The sequence below is a fragment of the Erithacus rubecula genome, assembly GCF_903797595.1.
Source record: "Erithacus rubecula genome assembly, chromosome: 29".
Taxonomy (NCBI): Eukaryota; Metazoa; Chordata; class Aves; order Passeriformes; family Muscicapidae; genus Erithacus; species Erithacus rubecula.
The window spans coordinates 817,014-838,583 of NC_136681.1; the positions used below are offsets into that span (position 1 = coordinate 817,014).

Here is a 21,570-nt window from a genome sequence, read left to right on the forward strand (position 1 = left end):
ACTATGTATATATATATTGGTTATGATTAAGAAAAGCACAGCAGAAGTCAATTCAAACCGTTAAAATCGTTACGCGGTTGTCTCGCTGGCAGCGCAGGAAAGGCGCCCGCCCGCGTCAGGCCGGGCCGGGCCCGCCCGCGCAGGCGCGGAGCTGCGGGGCCGCGGCCGCCGCCGGCCGGGCTGAGGCGCCGCCGCCGCTCCGGCCCCGCTCCGGCCCCATGAGGCGGCCGAGCGGCCATGGGCTCGCTGGGCAGCCGCGTGTTGCGGCGGAAGGCCGGGCTGCCGCGGGGCGAGGCGGCGGCCGCGGGCAAGGGCGGCAAGAGGAAGCGCAGCGGGGCCGAGGGAACGGGCGACAGCGACAGCGACGGCGAGGCCGAGCGGGAGGAGCGGCTGCTGCACCTTCGGGGCCGCAGGTCTGAGGGCCACTGAGGGACGGGCGGTGGGGCCGCCGGTGCCAGGGAAGCGCTGGGGCGGGCAGAGGGGCCGGGAGGATGCAGAGCCGGGCCGGGGGAGGATTCAGGGCTGGGCTGAGGCGCCGAGCCGGGAGGTGGCTTGGGAAAGGCTCCGGCATCAGCGGTTGGCACTGGGGGAAGCGGTGCCGGCACGGGGGGAAGCGGAGCCGGCACGGGGGGAAGCGGAGCCGGCACGGGGGGAGCGGAGCCGGCACGGGGGGAAGCGGTGCCGGCACGGGGGGGAGCGGTGCCGGCACGGGGGGAAGCGGTCCCGGCACGGGGGGAAGCGGTCCCGGCACGGGGGGAAGCGGTCCCGGCACGGGGGGGAGCGGTCCCGGCACGGGGGGGAGCGGAGCCGGCACGGGGGGGAGCGGAGCCGGCACGGGGGGGAGCGGTGCCGGCACGGGGGGGGAGCGGTGCCGGCACGGGGGGGAGCGGTGCCGGCACGGGGGGAGCGGTGCCGGCACGGGGGGGAGCGGTGCCGGCACGGGGGGGAGCGGTGCCGGCACGGGGGGGAGCGGTCCCGGCACGGGGGGGAGCGGTCCCGGCACGGGGGGCGCCGCAGTCGCGCTGGGCTGGGCAGAGCAGGACGAACCCCCCCCCGAGACCTTGAGACCAACTGTTGTCGCTGTAACGGCAGAATTTCATGGAGTGTTTCTCACTGTTTGTTGGTTTATTGTTTTGTTTTTACTAGGAAAAAATTGAAAAGCACGTCGAAATATATTTATCAGACGCTATTTTTGAAGGGGGAGAACAGTGACATCAAAATTTGCGCTCTGGGAGAGGAATGGAACTTGCACAAGATTTATTTGTGTCAGGTAGGTGGCTCCTTTCTAACTCCCAGCAGGAGTTGTGTTTTCAATAAAAGGATGTCCAAGAACTGTGAAGTGTGACTGGAGATCTTTCCTTTTTTTTCTTTCTTCCTATTTAGGACTTTCACTCTTTTTGTAGATGCAAACAGTTTACCAACTCCTGTTAGCAACATTGGGAAGCAGAGCTGTGTATTTATGTTTGAAAAATTTCTTTGCTTCTCTCTCTTACTGCTTAATTTTTTTTTATTTTGTTTAATTTATTTTATTCTTAAATCTTGGAGCATCCTCTATGAAACAGTTCTGACAGTTGTCTTTGATGTCCTCAGAAGATGTTCTTGTTTGCTGAACTAGTGGCTGAGAAACTCCTGTGATGTGAATATTCTTGCAGGGCAAAGGAGGCACTTCCAGATGGGATTTGTAAAGTCTGTGGTGCCCCAGCTCAGTTTTACTGCCCAGGGACCCACCAGGCTGGTGCTGGGTCTCTGTAGGTGCTACTGGTTGTTAGGAGCCTTCACAGAAGGATTCCTTGCAGCTCCCCTGCTACTGCAGGAGGAACGTTTTCTCAGGAACTCTAAAAAGGAGTAAACCTTAGTTCATATGTCCAAAAACAATACTGTTTCCACAAACATTTTCTGTTGGGCTTGTGTTCAGGTGGAGTCCTTTGTGTCTGTGTTTTGGCAGTGCAGAGGTGCTGTTGGCCTCACTGTCTGTTCTGTGTCACTGCTGCTGTGGCAGAAGTGGGGAGGGGCTGTGACTGTGCCCTGAAACACCAAATTCACTTGTGCCCTTGTCTTTCAGGGGTTCTGGCTGTGGCAGGGATTGGTGTGAAGCCTGCAGGTGCTGTACCTGGACAGGAGGGTGTCTGTGTGTCAGCTGCAGTGAGAGCCAGAGCAGGGGTGTGACATGGTGGCACTGGGAGGTGCTCTGCACATGGCTGCAGTTGCTCTGGTGCAACAAGTGACAGGAAGAGCAAATTCTGGGGTTTTTGTGGCTGTTGCTATGTCAGTGCCCAAATTCCAGAGCACCTTCAGCAGTTACTTGCATGGTCCCAGCAAGGGAAGTGTTTCATTGCTTTCTTGTAGGAAAAAGCCTTTTCATCTGAAGGCAGGAGGGTCCTTTGTGTGAGGCAGAGCAGGAGCAGTGGCACTGAGGGCAATGGGGTGTGTGGCAGGAGCAGAGCTGGCAGGCACAGCTCCCACTGCCACTCTGCACCCCAGGGCTGGGTTGTGCAGGGCAGGCACAGCACTGCTGTGGCCTCAGGCTGCTGCTGTTTCCTGTCAATGTGTCTCTGTGGTTGCTGTATCTCAAGTTGCTGGAGCTGCTCCTGAGAGTTTAGCATGGGGTTGGTGACTGAAATTGGGTGTGGAATCCCTTCTGTGGATGCAGCTGTTCAGAGGGGTTTGAAAGTTGTGACATTGTCTGTAGAGGCCTTGTAGGAGTGGTGTTCTTGGAACAGGAGCTTTGGGGATGAATTCACCCTTCTCCTCAGGCAGGTTCTGTGTCTGGGCACACTCTGCATTGCAGTTATGGTATTGTAGGTAAAGTAGTGTTGGAGTTAGGAATGACTCTTAATGCCATTCTGACTCCTCTGTGCCCCCAGGCAGACTCAGCCTGGCTGTTTCTGCCCCCCTGCTCTCTCCACACACTGCCTCAAGTTTTGTGAAGGACAGTCAGGTCTGCCTGACTCTGCAGCTCTGAAAAATGGGGGATTTCTTTTTCATGATGCTGCTACAAAAGTGATAAATCATTATGAAACTGGGGAGCTGATCTCTATGGCAAAGCTGGGGCAGCCTTGTGTGGAGGACAAAGATAAGTGAGGTCCTGGGTTTGATAGGAACATGTTGTATGTTTCAGAGGTAGGGATATGCTGAGGGTACAGAAATACTGACCTGATCAAATGAAATCAAAATTGGTTTTGTGTTATTTGTTGCCCTGAGCTGAAATGCTGAGGGAAGAGGTCAGGGAATGTGGTGCTGTACAAATAGACTTTATTTTTTTGATCTCTCAGGTAAACTTCATTGATAGCATCTCATAATGGGCACATCTGCTGCTGGGAAGGAAAATCAGGATCCCTAGTAGAGCATTATCTTTCCCTTCCTTTGGATGGAAACCTCAAATTCTAGTTTTATGTGCTTTTCACTTAATAATAAAAGGTATATTGCCATAAATGGTGTGTGTGTCTGTGTCCTTAGTATGAGGCTACAGCCTTGTACAATAATTTGTATGTCTTGCATGCTTTTTTTTTTTTTTTTTTCACCCTCATTCTCCAAACTGGCATTCCCTAGTGCCTGCAGGATTTATTGTTTGCCATTAACCTTAAGGACTTAGTTCTTGGACTAATTCTGTCCCCACTGGTGACGTGGTTTGTGGGAAAAGAGGTTGTGTAGCTTTTCTGGCCTTTTTTAATTCTTCCCTTACTCTGATTACACACATGTAGCCCAAGTTTTCCTGTGGGCATTTTGATTGTCAGAAAGAGCAACTACAATCAGCCCCTCAAGTCTGTCAGAATGTTTTATCTTGTGAAAGTTCCCTTAATATATTTTGTTCTGCATAAAGGTAATTATTAACCATGTTTGATTCCATGTGCTGGTTTTAGCAATTTTAAGGGGGATGAAATGTCTTAGTTGAGTTCTTTTTCTCTCTTCCCTCATACAGTCAGGCTACTTTTCCAGTATGTTCAGTGGCTCTTGGAAAGAATCCAGCATGAATGTCATAGAGCTGGAGATTCCTGATCAAAATATTGATGTAGAAGGTAAGTGGGAGCCTTTTATTTTAACAAAACCCTGAAGAGACAGGTTAAGTTAAACCTCATTATACTCAGAGAAGGCTCATGAGGTTCAGCTTTTTTTTTTTTTTTTGTGCAGTTTTTCAGCTCTCAGGGATGCTGAAGAGTTTGTTTAAATGGTGGGAACTTAGTAAAGGATTGATTCCTGAACCATGTTTTCTATCAGTTCAGGTGCTCTAGATAAAGAGGCAGCACTGAGCCCACAGAGAAGCTGTGCAGTGAAGGGTTTGGTTGTGTTTAAGGACTCTTTGCTGCCCCATGGCCAGGGTTGTGTCTGTGTTTGACTCCTGTTCCCTTTGCAGCCCTGCAGGTGGCTTTTGGCTCACTCTACAGAGATGATGTGCTGATCAACCCCAGCCGTGTGGTCGCCCTGCTGGCAGCAGCCTGCATGCTGCAGCTTGTAAGTCAGAAATGCCACTGTTCCTGTCTTTGCCTGAAAAGAAACACAGCAGTTCAAAGCATCCTCACCCATGTGGCTTTTTACATCCAGAGAAATGAATCAGCTTTTCAGGCTGACTGGGGAAAAAGCCAAGCACAGTGCAGTGGGTTTATTGAAAAATGCTATGACTAAGATTGAGGTGTGAGATTAAGTGATTTGAGCATGATATCTAAAAGTAGATTAAATAGATTTTGGAGCTCACTTGCTCTACCCTGAAGGCATTCAGTACCCTTTTCTTTCATGGGAAATATTCTTAAGAAGTGTTTGTTTCTGAGGAATGATGATTTAAATGTTTTGAACAGTGTAGCATTAGTCGCTGCAGTCTGTGGGCCTTTGGGGATGGCTCAGGCATGCAAATCTGGATGAACAGCACAGTTCACAGTGTTTGACACTTCCTGTTGGGAAATGAACACTGAGAACATTTGTGTGTTTTTTCCTTCCTGCAGGATGGCTTAATCCAGCAATGTGGTGAAACAATGAAGGAAACCATCACTGCCCAAACTGTGTGTGGTTATTACAATTCTGCAGGGACGTATGGGCTGGACTCCGTGAAGAAAAAGTAAGAATTACTGTCTCCAAGCTGCTTTGGACATTGCCAATTAACAGTGAATTTACACACAGTACCATAATGGCAGGTTAATTGTTTTAGTATTTTTTTAGAATAAAATCATAGATCATCAAGGCTGGAAGAGACCTGTAAGATCATTCATTCCAAGCATCCACCCAGCACTACCACTAAAACCACTAAACCACATAATCCAGAGCCAGATCCAGACACCTCCAGGGGAGGTGATTCTACCACATTCCTGGGCAATCTGTTCCAATGCCTGACCACTCAAATGAGAAAAAAAAAAAAAGTACCTAATCTGAATTGATTGAGTCTGTCCAGAACCTTTCTGCCCTCCATCAGATTCACAGTCTACCCAGTTGAGTGGTGTCTGCAAATCTTACTATTGATGTAGAGAAGAAACAAACAGAGGTCCTAATTCCTTGCTTTCCATGCAGGTGCCTTGAGTGGCTCTTGAACAATCTGATGACTCACCAGAGTGTTGGACTCTTCAAGGAACTCAGGTACTGGGGCAGCACTTCCCTTGCAGGACAGTCCCTTCCCAACTCTGGAGCTCACTGCAGATCACTTCCTGAGCTCTTGCTGGTTGCTTGTTCCCTACCTCCCCTTATTCTTTTTTTCTTTTCTGTCTCGCTGACCTGTTGCAATTGGTTTTTTCCAGCATAAACCTCATGAAGCAGCTGATCAGCTCCTCCAACCTGTTTGTGCTGCAGGTGGAAATGGATGTGTACACTGCTCTCAAAAAGGTACTTGCCTGGGGTTCAATGCAGTGGAACCTTTGTGGGATTGACTGAAAGAACTTTTATAGAAATGAATGCACTGTGGTAATGTCTCTTATTAACATGCAGATAACTTACCTGAAATCTTCTTCAACTGACTCACTAGAATTTATTTGTTTTGCCCAGTGGATGTTCCTTCAGCTCGTGCCTTCTTGGAATGGGTCTTTCAAGCAGGTGTTAACAGAAGCTGATGCCTGGTTTGCTGAGCGCAGGAGAGGTAGGAAGAATTGGCCAGGCCTTGGTTTGGGGTTTGAACACAAGTCATTTCTTAATTTTAACAGCAAAAGTCATTAAATAACCATAATAAAATAAAAGCCATTAAATGCCTGTAACAACTTTCTCTAATCAGTAAGGAAAAACTCCAGTATAAATAGGTCTGGAAAATACTTAGGGAGGCAGAATAACGTGGGTGCTGTGTGTTGCAGAGTTTGGGGGTGACATTGCCTTCCTGGAGTCGGCGCAGGGGAGCGCCTTCCTGCCTGTGTTTGCACACCTGAGGCTGCAGTACATCATCAGTGACCTGGCCTCAGCCAGAATCGTGGAGAGAGATGCCCTGCTGCCCTCAGGTGAGTGAGTGAGTGAGTGCTGGGCACAGCTGAGGCCTCACCTTGGTTCCTGCCTTCAGTTTCTTCACTCCAGGAGAGACTGGGAGCTGCTGGAGCATGTCCCAAGAGGGACAGAGCTGGGGAAGGGTCTGGAGCACAAGTCTGATGAGGAGCAGCTGAGGGAGCTGCAGAACAGGAGGCTCAGGGGAAACCTTGTCCCTCTCTACAGCTCCTGACAGGAGGGGGCAGCCAGGGGATCAGGTTCTGTTCTCAGGGAACAGGAACAGGACAAGGAGGAACAGTCTCAAGGGAGATTCAGGATATTGGGAAAATTCATTCTGTCATGGAAAGAGTTGTCCAGCTCTGGCACAGCTACCCAGGGCAGGGGTGGAGTCCTCATCCCTCAGGGGCTTCAGCAGGATGTAGATGTGGCACGTGGAGACATGGGTTGGTCAGTGGTGACCTTGGCAGTGCAGGGGGAGCAGTTGGGCTCAGTGACCTTAGAGGACTTTCCCAGGTCTAATCATTCTGTGGTTCTTGTTGACTGATCACATTCTGTGTGCCTTCCCCAGCCTGTCCTGCCCTAGAGTAATTGGGAAGATCTCAGTGTGTTTACTTCTCTTGCTGCTCACATGTTTATCTCCAGCACTGGGTTTGTGGTTGAATATTCAGCAGAAGCTGAGTATGAAAATTACAGGCACAAAAGTCTGCAAAGGCACTCATATAGGTGTCATCACCATGTGATAAGCATTCTGCTCATCAGTCAAGTTGTCAAAATGCTCTACAGTAGATACACAGTACTTTATCAATGTCTAAATGGTCCCAGGGGCCCAGATAAACAGAAAACCCTTTATCTTTTGGGAGAGTAAAACTTGGTGAGACTCAACTGTTTTCTAGCCATTAATTCCTAAAAAAGAGCTGAATAGGTTTTGATAGTATTTGCAATAAAATCCTAAAATTAAAATAAAAAGCACAAGATGCCATCAACTCTTCTTCCCTCTTCCAAAACAAATGTTATTTACTAATAGAGATTTAGCATGATTTGGAGCAGAGCAGATATTCAGGTAATCCACTCTTGTTCATTTGTCTGCATTTTGACTTGTATAAAACACATCTTCCTCCTAGGGCCTGGTGCTTTTTGAAGCCCAGAGAGGGAAATGCCATTTCATATTATTAGAGATACTGATGCTACATCCCAGTATCACTGGAAAATGAAAAGCCCCTTCTCATCCTGCTGCTATTGTCTGATAACATTTTGTTATGCAGAAAAATCCCAAAAGAACAGGTTTCAGCTTTGATATGTGATATATTGCATGCTTAAGTGATGTATAAAGTAAATATAATCCATCTCACTTCAGGGTGATACTGGTACAGACTAGGCAAAGTGCAAAGGCTATTATAAAAATAACTTGGGGTGAATGACTGTTTAGATCTTTAATGGTGACACAGGAGAACAGTGGATTTGTATCCCTGTGAAGTTGCTTTGTCAGTATGTCAATAAGATGTTGCAAACCAGAAATTTTCTGAAGCTGCTCTTGATTTTCTCCTACTAATGTCTGCTGTTACCACTTACAGTGTGATGGGCAGGCTTTTCATAGTGCTCTTTGGTGGGTAAATGTGTCTTCTGAAACCCCCAAGCCTTTACCTGTGGCTGTCAAAGGAAGAATTGTTCTGAAATTGTTGCATCTTCGAGGCTGATTTCCTTGTGCTCATTGAAAAAGAATGTGACATTTGTGCATAGCTCAGAAGTGCTGGCTCTGCAGGGAGGCAGTCCCTGAGCCACCATGAGCACTGTGGTGGCTGGGTGGCACTGTGGTGCAGGGAAAGGGGGACACAGGACACTGTGGTGCTGTGAAAGGGGGACACAGGACACTGTGGTGCAGGGAAAGGGGACACAGGACACTGTGGTGCAGGGAAAGGGGACACAGGGCATTGTGGTGCTGTGAAAGGGGGACACAGGACACTGTGGTGCTGTGAAAGGGGGACACAGGACACTGTGGTGCTGTGAAAGGGGGGCACAGGACACTGTGGTGCAGGGAAAGGGGACACAGGGCATTGTGGTGCAGAGATTGGGACACAGGGCAGCTGGGTGGCACTGTGGTGCAGGGAAAGGGAACACAGGGAAAGGAGACACAGGACAGCTGGGTGGCACTGTGGTGCAGGGAAAGGGAACACAGGATGCTGCTGCAGAGAAAGGGGGCACTGTGGTGCAGGGACAGGGACACTGGTGCAGGGACACAGGACACTGGTACAGGGACACAGGACACTGGTGCACGTGAAGGTGACACAGGGCACTCTGGTGCATGTGAAAAGAACATGGCACTGTGATGCAGGGACAGGGACACAGGGCACTGTGGTGCAGGGACAGGGACACAGGACACTGGTACAGGGACACAGGGCAATCTGGTGCACGTGAAGGAGACACAGGGCACTGTGGTGCAGGGACAGGGACACAGGGCACTGTGGTGCAGGGACAGGGACAGAGGACACTGGTACAGGGACACAGGACACTGTGGTGCAGGGACAGGGGACACAAGACATTGGTACAGGGACACAGGGCACTGTGGTGCATGTGAAGGAGACACGGGGCTCTCTGGTGCAGGGACACAGGACACAAGACATTGGTACAGGGACAGAGGACACTGTGGTGCAGGGACAGGGGACACAGGGCACTGTGGTGCAGGGACAGGGACAGAGGACACTGTGGTGCAGGGACAGGGGACACAAGACACTGTGGTGCAGGAACAGGGACAGTGCCATGTGCCACATGCAGGAGGAGGATCTGTGTGTTAGGAAGAGTTTGGTTCTCACCTGCCCTTGTAATCAGTTCATGCCAGGGTGTGGCCACAAGCTGTGTTAAAATCAGAGCTTCTGCTCTTCATTCACAAGGAGGTTGAGATAAATCCTGGGCTGCACTTTGGAGCAGGCTGTTGGCTGCCAGCATTGAGTATTTGAGGGGATACTTTGTACCTGAGAGGCTGCAGACATAGCCATTGCTGGGTAGTTGTGTTCTGCTGGAAGCCTTTTAGATCATTCCAGATGAAATTGTTCTCAAGGAGGTAGAGAAGCAAATCACACTGAGTAGTTGAAAGTAGCACTGTGATTATTTATTTATTTTTATACTCTGTGTGTATAGGTCCTGAAGGGGAAAACTGAAATTCTGTGTTAGAAGTTTGCAGCAGTCTGATCTTTGTGCAGAAAAGGTGCAAGAAAGAGGAATACATAATGTGTCTGTGTGAGCAGTGCTTGTTGTTCTGTTTTACTTGGTGGCTTATGAGCATTTCCTCAGCTGTGCTTTCCCTCTTCATAAATCAGCAGATGAACTACAGCTGAAATGTGAGGTAGGAAATAGATACATGCAATACACAAATAGAGAAGATGCTCTCCCCACTGATACTTTTTCCTTGCCTTCTAGCACATCCATTCTCTGTTTCTTACCTGTATATATATTTCCTTAATTCATTCTTTATTTTCTGTTGTACTTTGGTTGATTCCCAGTTTGCTCCTGTCACAGGCTGTTCTTTTACTCTAGTCACTGGGACAAAGGCTGGTTTCAAGTTTTCCATCCATGATCTTGCCTCTCCTCCCTTCTGTCTGTCACATTCATCAGCTTCCTTGTTTTTGGTCATGTTGGCTCTCCCTGTTCTCTGACCCAGCCCATTTCCCAGAGCTGGTTCTCATATGTGACCTTGCACTCTTGCCCCATTTGTTATTTTGACTAAGAACTTCTTACACCCTGTGCTTTCAGGATCCCTTTTGTGTAACTGCCTGACAAACCACTGAGTTTTGTTCTGTTTTATCTCTTGCTTGCAACATTAAATTAACATAGCCAATAAAATCTTTGTGTGTTCTCCAAGAAAGACATGATTTATGTTTATTCTTAGCAGGATACCACATTTGTTTTACCATATTTGTGTTAAGTCACTGTTTTCTTTTATCCTTTGATTGTGTTTTCTTCTTCTTTGACTTAGGTAGAATTTCTCTGGGGATTGAGAGAGCAGCACCTTCTCCCAAGAGCTTGTTAACAAGCTCCTTGGATGAACAGAGCTTTGTGTGCTGAGAAAATGTGTGGAGTTGCATCACTTGTGGCAGCAGTGGGTGTTTGAGGAGATGAGCATAGTCTGGAGTGACTGCCTGTTAGTTGTGGATGTTTATTCCTTCCCCTGTGGTTGAGGCTGGGAGCTGGAGACCTCAGGGAGTTATCAGGGGATGGGTTGTGTATACTGTCCAGTCCATAAGTGTAACTTCATTATTTCAGTGTAATTTTATTTCTCTTTTTCAAATATGTATGACCATTCCCAGTTCCAAAGACAACACCAAGCTCTTTTTTTTTTTTTTTTTTTTTTTTTTTTCATTTTAGAATGGCTGTCCTCTGTTTACAAACAGCAGTGGTTTGCCATGCTCAGAGCAGAACAAGACAATGATATTGGGTAGGTATATTACAGGCTTTATTTCTTTCTTATATTAGAAACCTTCCTCTCATAGAAATTCTGACATGAATAATTCTGGAGTTTACATTAAAAGGAGGGAGGGAAGCATACTTCTTTTTTTTGTGGGGAGAGAAGCATATTGCAGTGCTTTTCAAGTATGTATTTTGAAGTAAGTCAGTATTTTGAAATGCTGCTGATATCTGTGGAGCTCTGTTCCTTAGGCTGGCTGCTCTCCCATCCCTCAACCAGTAGAACTCTGAAAAACTGGTCTAATGGTATCAGAGGGAAATGTTGGATGGGGGAAACAAGTTCTGTCTTTTCCTTTATGTCAGTTAGTGCTTCTCACTAGTACTTCACCTGGAAATCTGTGTTGAGGCTGTGAAAGGGTAATTTCTGAGCTTTCTATGTTAAGGATACTTTGGCCATCAAACTTTCTCTTCCTTCTGCTCAGCCTTGGCCGTGCTGCAGTGAGCCAGGTCCCTGATTTAACACCAAAACTATGGCAAAATGTAGGTGGGGGAGTTGGTCCTGCCTTTGCATTCTCTCCTGGCTCCTAGAGTACTTTGTGGATAAAAACTGCCAAGTCAGGCAGCTGCAGGATGCCTGTTACTCCCCAAACCCAGCAGACTGACTTACTCCTTTGTCCTGTAACCATGTCACCCAGCGGGTGTCGTTGTGGGCAGGGACATGTTGGGTTGTAACAGGAGCTTCAAAAAAGCCCCAAACTCTGGTCTGAAGAATAGCCAAGATCTTTAAGGTATTCTCTTAGATAGCAGTCCTTTAGGAAGTGGTGGAGGGAAAGCAGATGAACTTCATCCTGCAGATGAACTTTGGGTGACCATGGCTTGTTTCTGATGTTTCTGTTGGTTTCTCTCTTGGGAAGGCTTTTGCAATGCTGCTGTGGCTGTATCTGAGCAAACAGATGTCACCTCCTGGCTCATGGGCAAGCAGAGTTCATAGGGAAGTGAATCATCAGAATTCTGATACGAGATAAGACACTGTATTTGCTAATTTTGATGTGTTTTGGTAGTTCAGTGCAGGGGAGTATTTGCATTGTCAGCCGCTGGATACACATGCTTCTGGAAAAGTGAGTTCCCACAGAGGTGCAGTGAGGATGATGAGGGTCATCCAGCTTGGAAAAGAGCAGCTTTCATATTCAGCTACAGCTGAGGATTTCAGTGGCTCTTGAAATGGGCAGAGTATTTTTCCCTATTTTTCTTGTCTAGTTTTCTCTTTTGCAATATGGGTTGTTTATTTCTTTTAAGACAGTGAAAACCAAAAGTCTTAGCCTTAGAAGGGCACACATGCAGCTGTTCCTTTGTGTTAGTGCAAATGTTTTGGCCATTTGACCAACATGTAGCTGCAGGAAAAGAATTCAGGTTTTATAAGCCCATGGTTATCCAGCTCTGCTGCTCTTCCTCTCACACCTACTGCCAGTGTCAGTATCAAACACATATTTTCCCTCAGGGGTAAGGAAGCAGACTTAGGAATCAGAGCAAGACATGAATCTGACTCCTCTGAGCTGAAGTAAGGCTCTATTTCCATATCCCACCTGGTGCAGGCATAATTGCACCTGATTATCCTAGCACTGCCAGCATGGAAATGGCACTGCTTGGAAACGTGTGATGTGGTTGGTCGTGGTAACTTTATAGAGGGGAGGAGAAGAAAATGTTTCCCTTCTACTTTGAGTTTGCATTTAAAAGGATTAAACATCTTAATCACTGTTCAAAATTGGAGAATTTTTTAGTGTTAGCAGTGGAGTTTGTGGCTTTGAACTGTAGGTGTTTAGAGTTTGCATGATGTGTTAAAGTGGATCACTTTTTTTAAAATTAAACATGTGCTTTGTGGCAGAAGCCAGACAGGTCTTTGAAGTCTGGAACTGGAATCACTTCTGCTCTTAGCAGTCTCTTTGGCAGTGTGTAAGGAAGAAGCAGAATAACTCCACTGTTCACTGTGTGACAGCTGGTGGAAGTGGTTAAAGCTGAAGTTCTGCATTGTCTGAGGCTGCTCAAGGGATGGAGTCTGAGCATTATGGACTAATGTTTGTGAAATTTGTCACTAATTAAACAGAAATAAATCCTTTATCACCATTACTGCATTTAGGTCAGCCACAAAACCAGTTCAACTGGAAGATGTGGAAAAGCACACGAGAAGTACCTGGGTGAATTTGTTCAAGTGTGATGAGCTTGTATGCATAACCTGTTGATGTCACTGGGATTAATAAAGTTCACTACCAGCCCTCAGCCTGGTGTAACTTGAGCACTTTGTGACAGTGGGTGTTGGGTTAATGATGTCGTGGTGTGTGAAGCAAAGGGAGGAACACACTTCTGGAAAATGCAGGCTGATCTCACTGGTGCTGGCTCTGCAAGGCTGGTCTGTGTGTTGGACACAGGGCAGCTGCTGGGTTAAGGGAGCTGATGGTGGTGTGGGATGACACAGCCAAGGGCTCTTGCATCTCAGCAGCTCTCAGAGGCTCTGGCACTTCATGAGCACTGAGGGGAAGTGTTTTTTTTTAGCTGAGTTGCATAACCAGCCCCTTGAGAAACCTCTCCCAGTGTCTCGTGGCTGCTGCTTCATAGCACTGCTGTAGTGCAGAGCCCTGCAGCTGTGCCCCAGCACTTGTTTCTGGCTGTGCCTAAGAAGTCAGCCTGCTGAGTTTAAAAAAAACACTTTGGTTTTTACAAGGCTGGGAGAATGTATTTCACTCCAACAGCTATTATTTTGTTACCTGGAAAAGTTCTTTTGTAGAAGTCCTGCCTAACTGAGGTGTCACAACCTAGTTTGTATTGCAGTTTTGTAGTGTAGGTGGGTGTTTATGGACAGTTTGGGATGGAAGAGGCCCAGGGAACTCATCCAGCCTCTTCTCAAAGAAGGGTCAGTTGTGGTTTCCTTCCAGCTGAGGGTATTCCATGATTGTGTGGTCAGACAAGTTTACTCCAGTCCTTTCATCTTCTCCACATTTAGGTATCATACAAAGCTGTTGAAGTGTCCTTAAAGATGCAGGTTTGTTTGATTTTTGTTTTCAGGCCTCAAGAAATCAATAAAGAGGAACTGGAAGGAAACAGCATGAGGTGTGGTCGCAAACTGGCCAAGGATGGTGATGTAAGTGTGGCATGTGGCTGACTGCAGAGCTAGCATGGCTGAGACAAGTCAGGCATTTCCAAACCATGTAGATGCTCATTGTCAAACTGCATCCAAAAGATGTCATGGAGAAAATTACTTTTTTTTTCTCCCCAGAGGTTTGGAAGCAGTTATCTCTGCAAGGAGCAAGGAACTGCTGCTTCATTGTGCTCTTGTGCTGTGAGACTGGGAAAACTGTTAGTCCAGGCAGTTAAACAGAGCTCTGATCACTTGTGTCTTTTTCTTTTTAGCTGGAAAAGGAAGTTCTCTAGATAAAGTGTGTAACATTCAAAGCCAGAGTTCCTCTCTGTGTTTAAGTCTTGTGAAATAAACAGAGAAGATTAATTTTTCCCGTTGAAGTCTCATAACCCAAGGCTGTTGACCCCGAGGAGTGCTTTGGGCATGGCTGGGCTCACAGATGACCCCCGTTACCAGTGCTGGTGTGGTGTGTGCCTGTCTGTCTGGGAGGCAGCTGGCACTCAGATGCTCTCACACAGTCCTCTGCAGTGTCCAGGTTGTCCCCACGAGTTTCTGCATTCCAGACAGTGCTGGCAGGGATCCCTGAACCCCCAATGTAGCCCAGAGCCAGGACGGAGCCCTCGGAGCTGCCCATCCTTAGGCTGTGTCCCCTCAGTGTCCCCTCAGTGTCCCCTCAGTGTCCCCTGTGTCCTGCAGTACTGCTGGCGCTGGACTGGCTTCAACTTTGGCCTGGACCTGCTGGTGACCTACACCAACCGCTACATCATCTTCAAGCGCAACACGCTGAACCAGCCGTGCAGCGGCGCCGTCAGCCTGCAGCCGCGCCGCAGCATCGCCTTCAGGTGCCAGCCCGGGGCTCCTCGCTGCTGCCAGCCCTGCTGGCAGATGTCACCGAGCCAGTGACATGAAAAATGTCACCCTGTGTCCTGGGGAGAAGCTCCTTGTGCTGAGAGAATAGGGGAGACTTACATGCTTTCGCTGTTGTGCCCCCAGGTTGCGCCTGGCCTCGTTCGATTGCAGCGGGAAGATGATTTGCAGCAGGACAACGGGCTATCAGATCCTGACCCTGGAGAAGGACCAGGTGTGTCTGTGGGACTTCTGAGCTGTTGGACTTGAAAGGTGGAGTGCAAGGCATGAAAAAAATGCGAGAAGTCGCGAGTGCTTTTGAAGGGGTGTTGCTGTTCTTGGTGTCATTGCTTATGTGGAATCTCAGGCGTTCCTCTTAAGAGGTAGAGGGTAATTAAGCTAATTTGTGAAGTGGATCTAGAGTAGGGTAGTGTGGGTTTCATCAGTGTTGATGATGTGAAAGTAGTTCCCATGTTAGTGAAATTAGTGCCTGTGGTGCTGCTGTCTGCTGCCAGTGTCATGTTCAGCTGCTCTCCCAGCCTTCCAGCACTGCTGACATCACCCCTCTGCATAATCTGTCCTTCAGACTCCTCATTTAGAGGCAAATAAAGAATTTGAAGACTCTCATAAGCTCAGGAATTAAAAGAATGTCTACTTGTTGTTTAAGAGTTGGATTTATTACTCTGTTAAATTGATGAAAGCCCCAGAGAGGAGTGGAGTTTTCTTAGAGCAAGTGCCCTTTTCCACCCATTGCTGACAGCAGGATTTAGTGAGGCATGTGTGGGACTTGTTAATCAAGTTTCTCAAATCCCAGCCAGCAGTGATACAAAGCTGGAGAACACAGAAAACCTTTCCTTGTCAGTGCCATCCTCACTGGAAGGTGACATAAGTTTCAGTTGTTTTGCATCCTCGCGAAGTTGAAGTTTAAATTTTGCTACCCCAAAACCAGTTCCTAGAGTGGAACCAAGAAATTCCTACCCACAAACTTGAAATTTGCTTTCAAGTATAGACTGCTGTGGAATGCCTGGTTGGTGACATCTCCTGAGACTAAAAACTGCCCCTTTCTCCCCAGCATGTTGGAGGGGAAATTTGCTCCAGCATTTCCTGTGGCTGTTCCCTGTGCTGCAGGGGGCTGGGAGCTCTGCTGGAGTGGTGGGCGTGCTGAGAGTGTGTCAGTGTTACAAACTTTAGCTGAAGGTGAACTGTCTTATTTTTCACATTCTGATTTGAATGTGTAGTCATTAAGATGTGCAGAGTGAGTGTTGTGTCAGTGCTGTGCTTCCTGGTCCTTCTCACCATGCAAATGTCCTGTGTTTGCTCCAGGAGCAGATTGTGATGAATTTGGACAGCAGACTCCTGACATTCCCCCTCTACATCTGCTGCAACTTCCTGTACACATCCCCAGAGAAGAGGGTAGACAGTGAGGTCCAGCTGGATCATTTGGAAGCCTGAGACCTTCCTGGATGCTGCTCCAAAGCTTGGACAGGCAGCCCTTACCCTGTAGCACCACCCCTAGCCCTGGCCTTAGTGCTCTCCTATGCAGCTCTGAAAAGATCAGACATTAGGTAGGCCAAAATCAGTTAGGCCTTTTAAATTTTTTTAAAATTTTATTTCTGTTCTGTGTCGTCAGGCAGTTGCCATTCTGTGTTTGAGAAGTGTTACACTTGGGCTTTTCTGGGTGAAAACTGAGCCAAATTGGAAATAGGGCATTTGTGTGGATCACAACTTAGGAAATTACCTGTTGGACTCTGAGCACACATTGTAGGTTGTGTGGGCTTTGTTAGTGTAGGTTTTGGTTGTATTATTTGTTGGGTTTTTAAATAACTGATCTGTAAATACCAGATCCATATTTTGCTTTTTCTTTGTGGTCCTTTTCCATTAGGGACAAGTAATCTGTGTAAAGGTGGCCTCTCAACTTTGGTTATTTAACTGCACAGTCTTTCCCACCTGCTGGGTTTAAGCCTTTTTTGCAGCTCACACACACACATTTCATTCTTGGTCTTGTTCTAATACTGCAGACAATAATTCTCTGTCTTTTAGCAGGTTAATTTACTAATAAGAATGTTCATAAATTAATTATTTTTCCATGTACAGCAAATACTCCAATGTCCTCACCATCACTTGAGTTGTGTCAGCAGCAACTCTCAGCTGGAGCTCTGCTGAGTGCTGGCTCTACTCACACAAACCAAATACCAGTTTTTAAACATTTTCTGTCGCCTGTTTTAGCTGTTACCTTGGGAATACATCCCATGTTAGCTCAGGAACTTGTGACTTTTGAGTGCCTTTCAAGTTGTAAATGTAACACCAACTTCACATCAGTTCAGCAAGGTCACAGGATCCAAAGGCAGAGCTGGGAACAAGAGATTCCTCTCCCCTTGGTTTGATGGATGAGTTGTGTCATGGTACACTCTGTTCAGTCTTTGTTGGGTTTTATGTTTGTCTCCTACAATTTTGAATTCTTAACAGCAGGATTTTTGATTCAAACTGGAAATTTTGCCTCGTCAGCCTATTTTTTTAATGTCAGAAAAATATAAAAACATTTGTACTTTATAATAAGGATAAAAGTGTGTTGGGCAATGTGTCAATAAATGATTTCAAGTGGAATACTTGGCCATGTCTTTCCTTTCCTGCTGGGAATAGCTTTTTGTGTTGGATTCACCCTGTGGATTGAGCACCTCAGTGTGATCTTGTGTTGTGTCAGTTTTGGCAGCAGAGAGCAGAAGCATTTTCAGGAGTTCAGCTGCTCTGGCAATGAATTTATTTATTGAATTAATTGTATTTAGATACTTTACTCTGGTTTTAATTAGAAGTACCCACTCCTTAAAATTGATTCCTAGGAAAGCAGCAGGGGCTGCTGGCTAATGGCAGAGGGAACAGGTACCTCACACCCAGGTGGTTTTTTGCAGCACATCAAAGTCTGAGCTGGGGGTGGATTGAGCTGTGCAGGGCTTTGTTCCCCTGCAAGGGTCTGATCCTGCTCTGCCCTCTGGATCCCAGGGCTCCCCCCCTGCTGGGACCCCCCCAGTGTCACCAGGATGTGGGATGTGGAGCAGGAAACTCATCTTGGTATTTTTTTTCCCAGGCAATAACCCCTTCCCTTGATCCCTGGGTGTCCTGGGTGTCCCTGTGCCCTCCTGGCTGTGGGGACACTGTCAGTGCAAGGGAACACCCCTCTTCCCAGGGGTCAGGATCAGGGATTTGGGATGGGGTGGGCACAGGTGCCCTTCCTCAGGGATTGCTGAGGCAGAGAGGGGAGCACAGAGGCTGGAACACACGACACTGACCCCAGAAATGGGTGGTGGTTGTTTTCTCTCATTTATTGTCACTGACTAGGAGCAGCAGTGGTGGCCAAGGGGAGCTGGGCAGTACAACACCACACTCAGGAAAACGGTATGAAAAGTACAAAAATAAGGAAGCCTATATATAATATCATTGCAGTCAATTGCTAAAAATAAATATTGTAAACACGAAAGAACAACATCAGGTGAATCTACAGCGCTCGTTTCTGCAGCAGCCGCACAGTCTTTGGCTTTGTGACTCCCCTGCCCGCACGGAGCCAGCGCCCACATCAAGATGCATTTTCTTTGCTTCAGGCCAGAAAGATTTCAGGCTGGTCAGGGATGTCACAAGGGGAAGAATTTTCCTCTCTCCAAATTACCTTTAGCCTTCAGTGCCCATTTTTCTACCAGATCATGCAAATGATCTGCCCAAAGCAGGCATTCTCCTTATCTGGCGAGCAGGCACTAGGGCCCCTCCAGGTTATTTTGTTGTTACCTTGGACCTCACAACCCCTGCAGAGTGCATTTTGCCCCCTTTTTACACCTCTCCCCTCCCATGCACTTGGACCTTTCACCCTCTTATCTCTCCGACAGCCAGATGGGTTTGGATTGCCTGATAAGGGAGAGCAGGCACCGAGTTATCTCGAGTTATCTCTGGGGTCAAACTGCACCCGAGCTGCTGCCAGGCCAGAGATCTGTGCCCCACTGATACCCCTCGGGCCACTGAGCAGGAGCTTCTCTCTCCCAGCCTTGGACTCCAGGAAAGGAAAATTCGACTTGCAAGGCTCAGTAATTTGCTGATTGTGTTTATATATACCTATATATATGTTAAAAACCCAATAAAATCCTGTCCAAAGTACCAACGAGATTTTCCAGGGAGGGAAGGGCAGAGACTCTGTTCCCTGCTGCCTGCGTGGCCAGAGAACATTCCAGCACCCCGGGAGTGCAAAGAAAATGCATCCAGATGGGAACAACCAAGCAAAACAAAACCATCCTAAATCCACAGAGCAGCGCTTCTTGCTGCAGGGAAGACAGACTGGGCAAATCAAGCTGAGCAGTCTGTCTCTCTGTCCCTACAGATATTCATTTGATCTTCCCTTCATATCAATAATTAGGATTTAATCTTCCCTTCTTCATTTGAAACACATTCACAGAACATCCTATGGCGACGTTTTGGCGTGAGGTTCCAGTCCCAGCATCAGTCAGACTGTACATCCAGCACCTCCAGTGCTCATCCCCCTGGGGACCCCAGGGAGCACAACCTGCCCCAGGTGCTCCCAAAGCCTCCCTGCAGCCCCAGGAGGGTGGATCTGCACCCACAGGTAACACAGGTGTCTTGTAACACTTCAAGTACTGCTTTGAACTGGGAGCATTCCAGACCCTGCTTGATTCTGAGCCTAAGCAAAAGCTTTCCAGCATTACAGGAGCCTTGGATACCCAGGTGGGTATCCCAGCCAAAAATCCACCACCACCCTGCAAGCTCAGGGTGATCCTTCCTCACCCCTGTGGAGTTTCAGCCCCTCTGTCATCCCAGACAGGTGAGGGGACTGTGGTGACCCTGCTCCAAGCCAGGTACCTCAGCTCCCCAATTTCCCTCTCACCCTGTCAGTCCCCTGCTCCAGCAGAGCCTGAATCAAAAGCAGGGCTGTTCAGGTCCCCAATCCTTCCCATTCTGCCCCCAAAACTACCGTTGTAGAAAATTTCACTCACTAACTGATGGAAACACTATGGATTTCAGAAGGGGTGCAGCTGGCTAAGAGTAAAAACAGCCACTAAAGCAACTCTGCACAGTGCAGCAGCTATAAAGATTCCTGTTTTGATTTTTCAGTAGGCAAAATGCTGGTTTTCTGAGGAAAATAATCACACAAAACTGCTTGGTACCAGATTAGAGGTTTTCTGTATCATCCTTCAAAGATTTATTTGACAGTTTCTAATACTTCCACTAAACTTGGTTTCTTACATCATTTCTATACATAGATTTTATTTGTTATAATTGTCTTGAGGCTTATAAAAAAATAAGCATTTAAAATGCCCAAAAGAGTAATTTTTGCTTTAAAATTGTGCTACTGAACTTGACCCCCAACACAGAAGAGAGACTTTTGGTAATGAGGTTACCCCAAGCAGTATAAAAATATACATAAAAATAGACAAAAACTCTATCCTCCAATCTGAAGGGCTGTTTGTGGGGATTATTAGTTCTTATTTTCTTTTGTACATCACTGGAATTTCATAAACTTCTTCTAAATATTTACAGAAACCCTCCTCCCCCCGTCTGCCTTTGCTCACTAAGGCAGAGACCTGCAGCTTTTAGTTCACCCAGAGTTTCCTGTTGGCAAAAATGGATCCCTGTGTTTGGACCATGGCACACAAGTGCTGCTGCAGGCACGGGGGTCCCTGGGGACACTCCCAGGCAGCCCTGAGGATGCCACATGGGGGTGGAGTGACAGATGGGGATGGAGTGACAGATGGGGATGGAGTGACACCAGTGCTGCCACCTCACCGAGAGAGGAGCCGGTGCCAGCGCTCGACCAGGACGGTGACGTGAGGTCGAGAGCCCTGCAGGGCCCTGGGTTATGTCACCCACCCATGGATGTGACCTTCCAGAGCACAGCTGGGGAGGGCAGGGGACAAAATAAAACCTCTCCTAAGGTTAAACCCAGCCTGAACCCAACAGCATCACACAGGGCTCTGCTGCTCCTGCACGCCGTGTCCCTGGCTTTCTGCTTTCCCTTTTGTCCTGGTGATAAAGTCAGAATGCCCAAACCTCTTGTACAACAGTCCTCAGGTATTTGGGTCTCTTTCTCCAGTCTACCCCAAGCAAAATTTAAATTAAAAAAAAATTACACGACAGAAGAAAAAAAACAAAAAAAAGAAAATAATTACTCTGTACTGTTCTTCATGAAAAGGTGATGTTAAAACTAAGTGATACAACCCCCCGAGACTATGTACATAAAAACACATCAGATCTCTTAAAACATAAATATACAGTGTATAAATCCAGGTGCCACCTAAAGGCTGCAGCCGCAGAACTATTTCACAGACACAAAGCAAACCAGACTCTCCACGCCAAGGGCAGACACACGGCCACGAGTTTGGGGTTTGGCAGGGGAGACAGCGACCCGTGGCAGCAGCTCCTCGTGCCCACACATGCACCAGGGAGGGGGAGTGTGTCCAGGGGTGAAACACAACCCTACGTACACGCCACGTTCCTACAGGCTACTCAGGGTGGGGTGAGAGGTCAGGAAATGGGATTAGACCCTGAGTCCCCAATTATTTCCAGGCACGTGCTCTGCTGGAGCAGCCCAGGGGCAGCCCCAGCAGCTTCTCTAGTATTGCTCACCAAGGGAGATACGTGGTACCTCCAGTGCAGCCGCGGCCACGCCGGTGGAATTCTGCACCCTGTGCTTTAAGAGTTACCATGACTTTCATGGAAATAATACAGCCTTGATCAGGGTAAAAGACTAGTGGAGGTCTTTAGCCCAATCTTAGAGGTTTGCTTCTACAGCACAGACAGCTACGACTCCGACATACATAAAT

The 21,570-nt window shown here is 47.7% G+C and overlaps 1 protein-coding gene across 5 annotated transcripts in view; it reads left to right on the forward strand.

Moving 5' to 3' along the window:
- GMCL1 (germ cell-less 1, spermatogenesis associated) overlaps positions 1-17,359 on the forward strand; it is a 110,431-nt gene extending 93,072 nt beyond the window's left edge. Inside the window, exons 2-15 of one of the 5 annotated variants that reach the window (XM_079329033.1) lie at positions 206-413; positions 1,147-1,270; positions 3,920-4,016; positions 4,352-4,449; positions 4,935-5,047; positions 5,494-5,559; positions 5,718-5,802; positions 5,962-6,052; positions 6,261-6,401; positions 10,741-10,810; positions 13,837-13,912; positions 14,606-14,751; positions 14,903-14,990; positions 16,079-17,359. In XM_079329033.1, the coding sequence (XP_079185159.1) occupies positions 238-413; positions 1,147-1,270; positions 3,920-4,016; positions 4,352-4,449; positions 4,935-5,047; positions 5,494-5,559; positions 5,718-5,802; positions 5,962-6,052; positions 6,261-6,401; positions 10,741-10,810; positions 13,837-13,912; positions 14,606-14,751; positions 14,903-14,990; positions 16,079-16,207 (1,500 nt within the window). In that variant the 5' untranslated portion in view covers positions 206-237 and the 3' untranslated portion in view covers positions 16,208-17,359. Of the gene's footprint in view, positions 1-119; positions 414-1,146; positions 1,271-3,919; positions 4,017-4,351; positions 4,450-4,934; positions 5,048-5,493; positions 5,560-5,717; positions 5,803-5,961; positions 6,053-6,260; positions 6,402-10,740; positions 10,811-13,836; positions 13,913-14,047; positions 14,341-14,586; positions 14,752-14,902; positions 14,991-16,078 lie in introns of those variants that run through there. The other 4 variants (XM_079329034.1, XM_079329032.1, XM_079329035.1 and 1 more) reach the window with 4 other exon arrangements.
- The last annotated feature ends 4,211 nt before the right edge of the window (positions 17,360-21,570 follow it).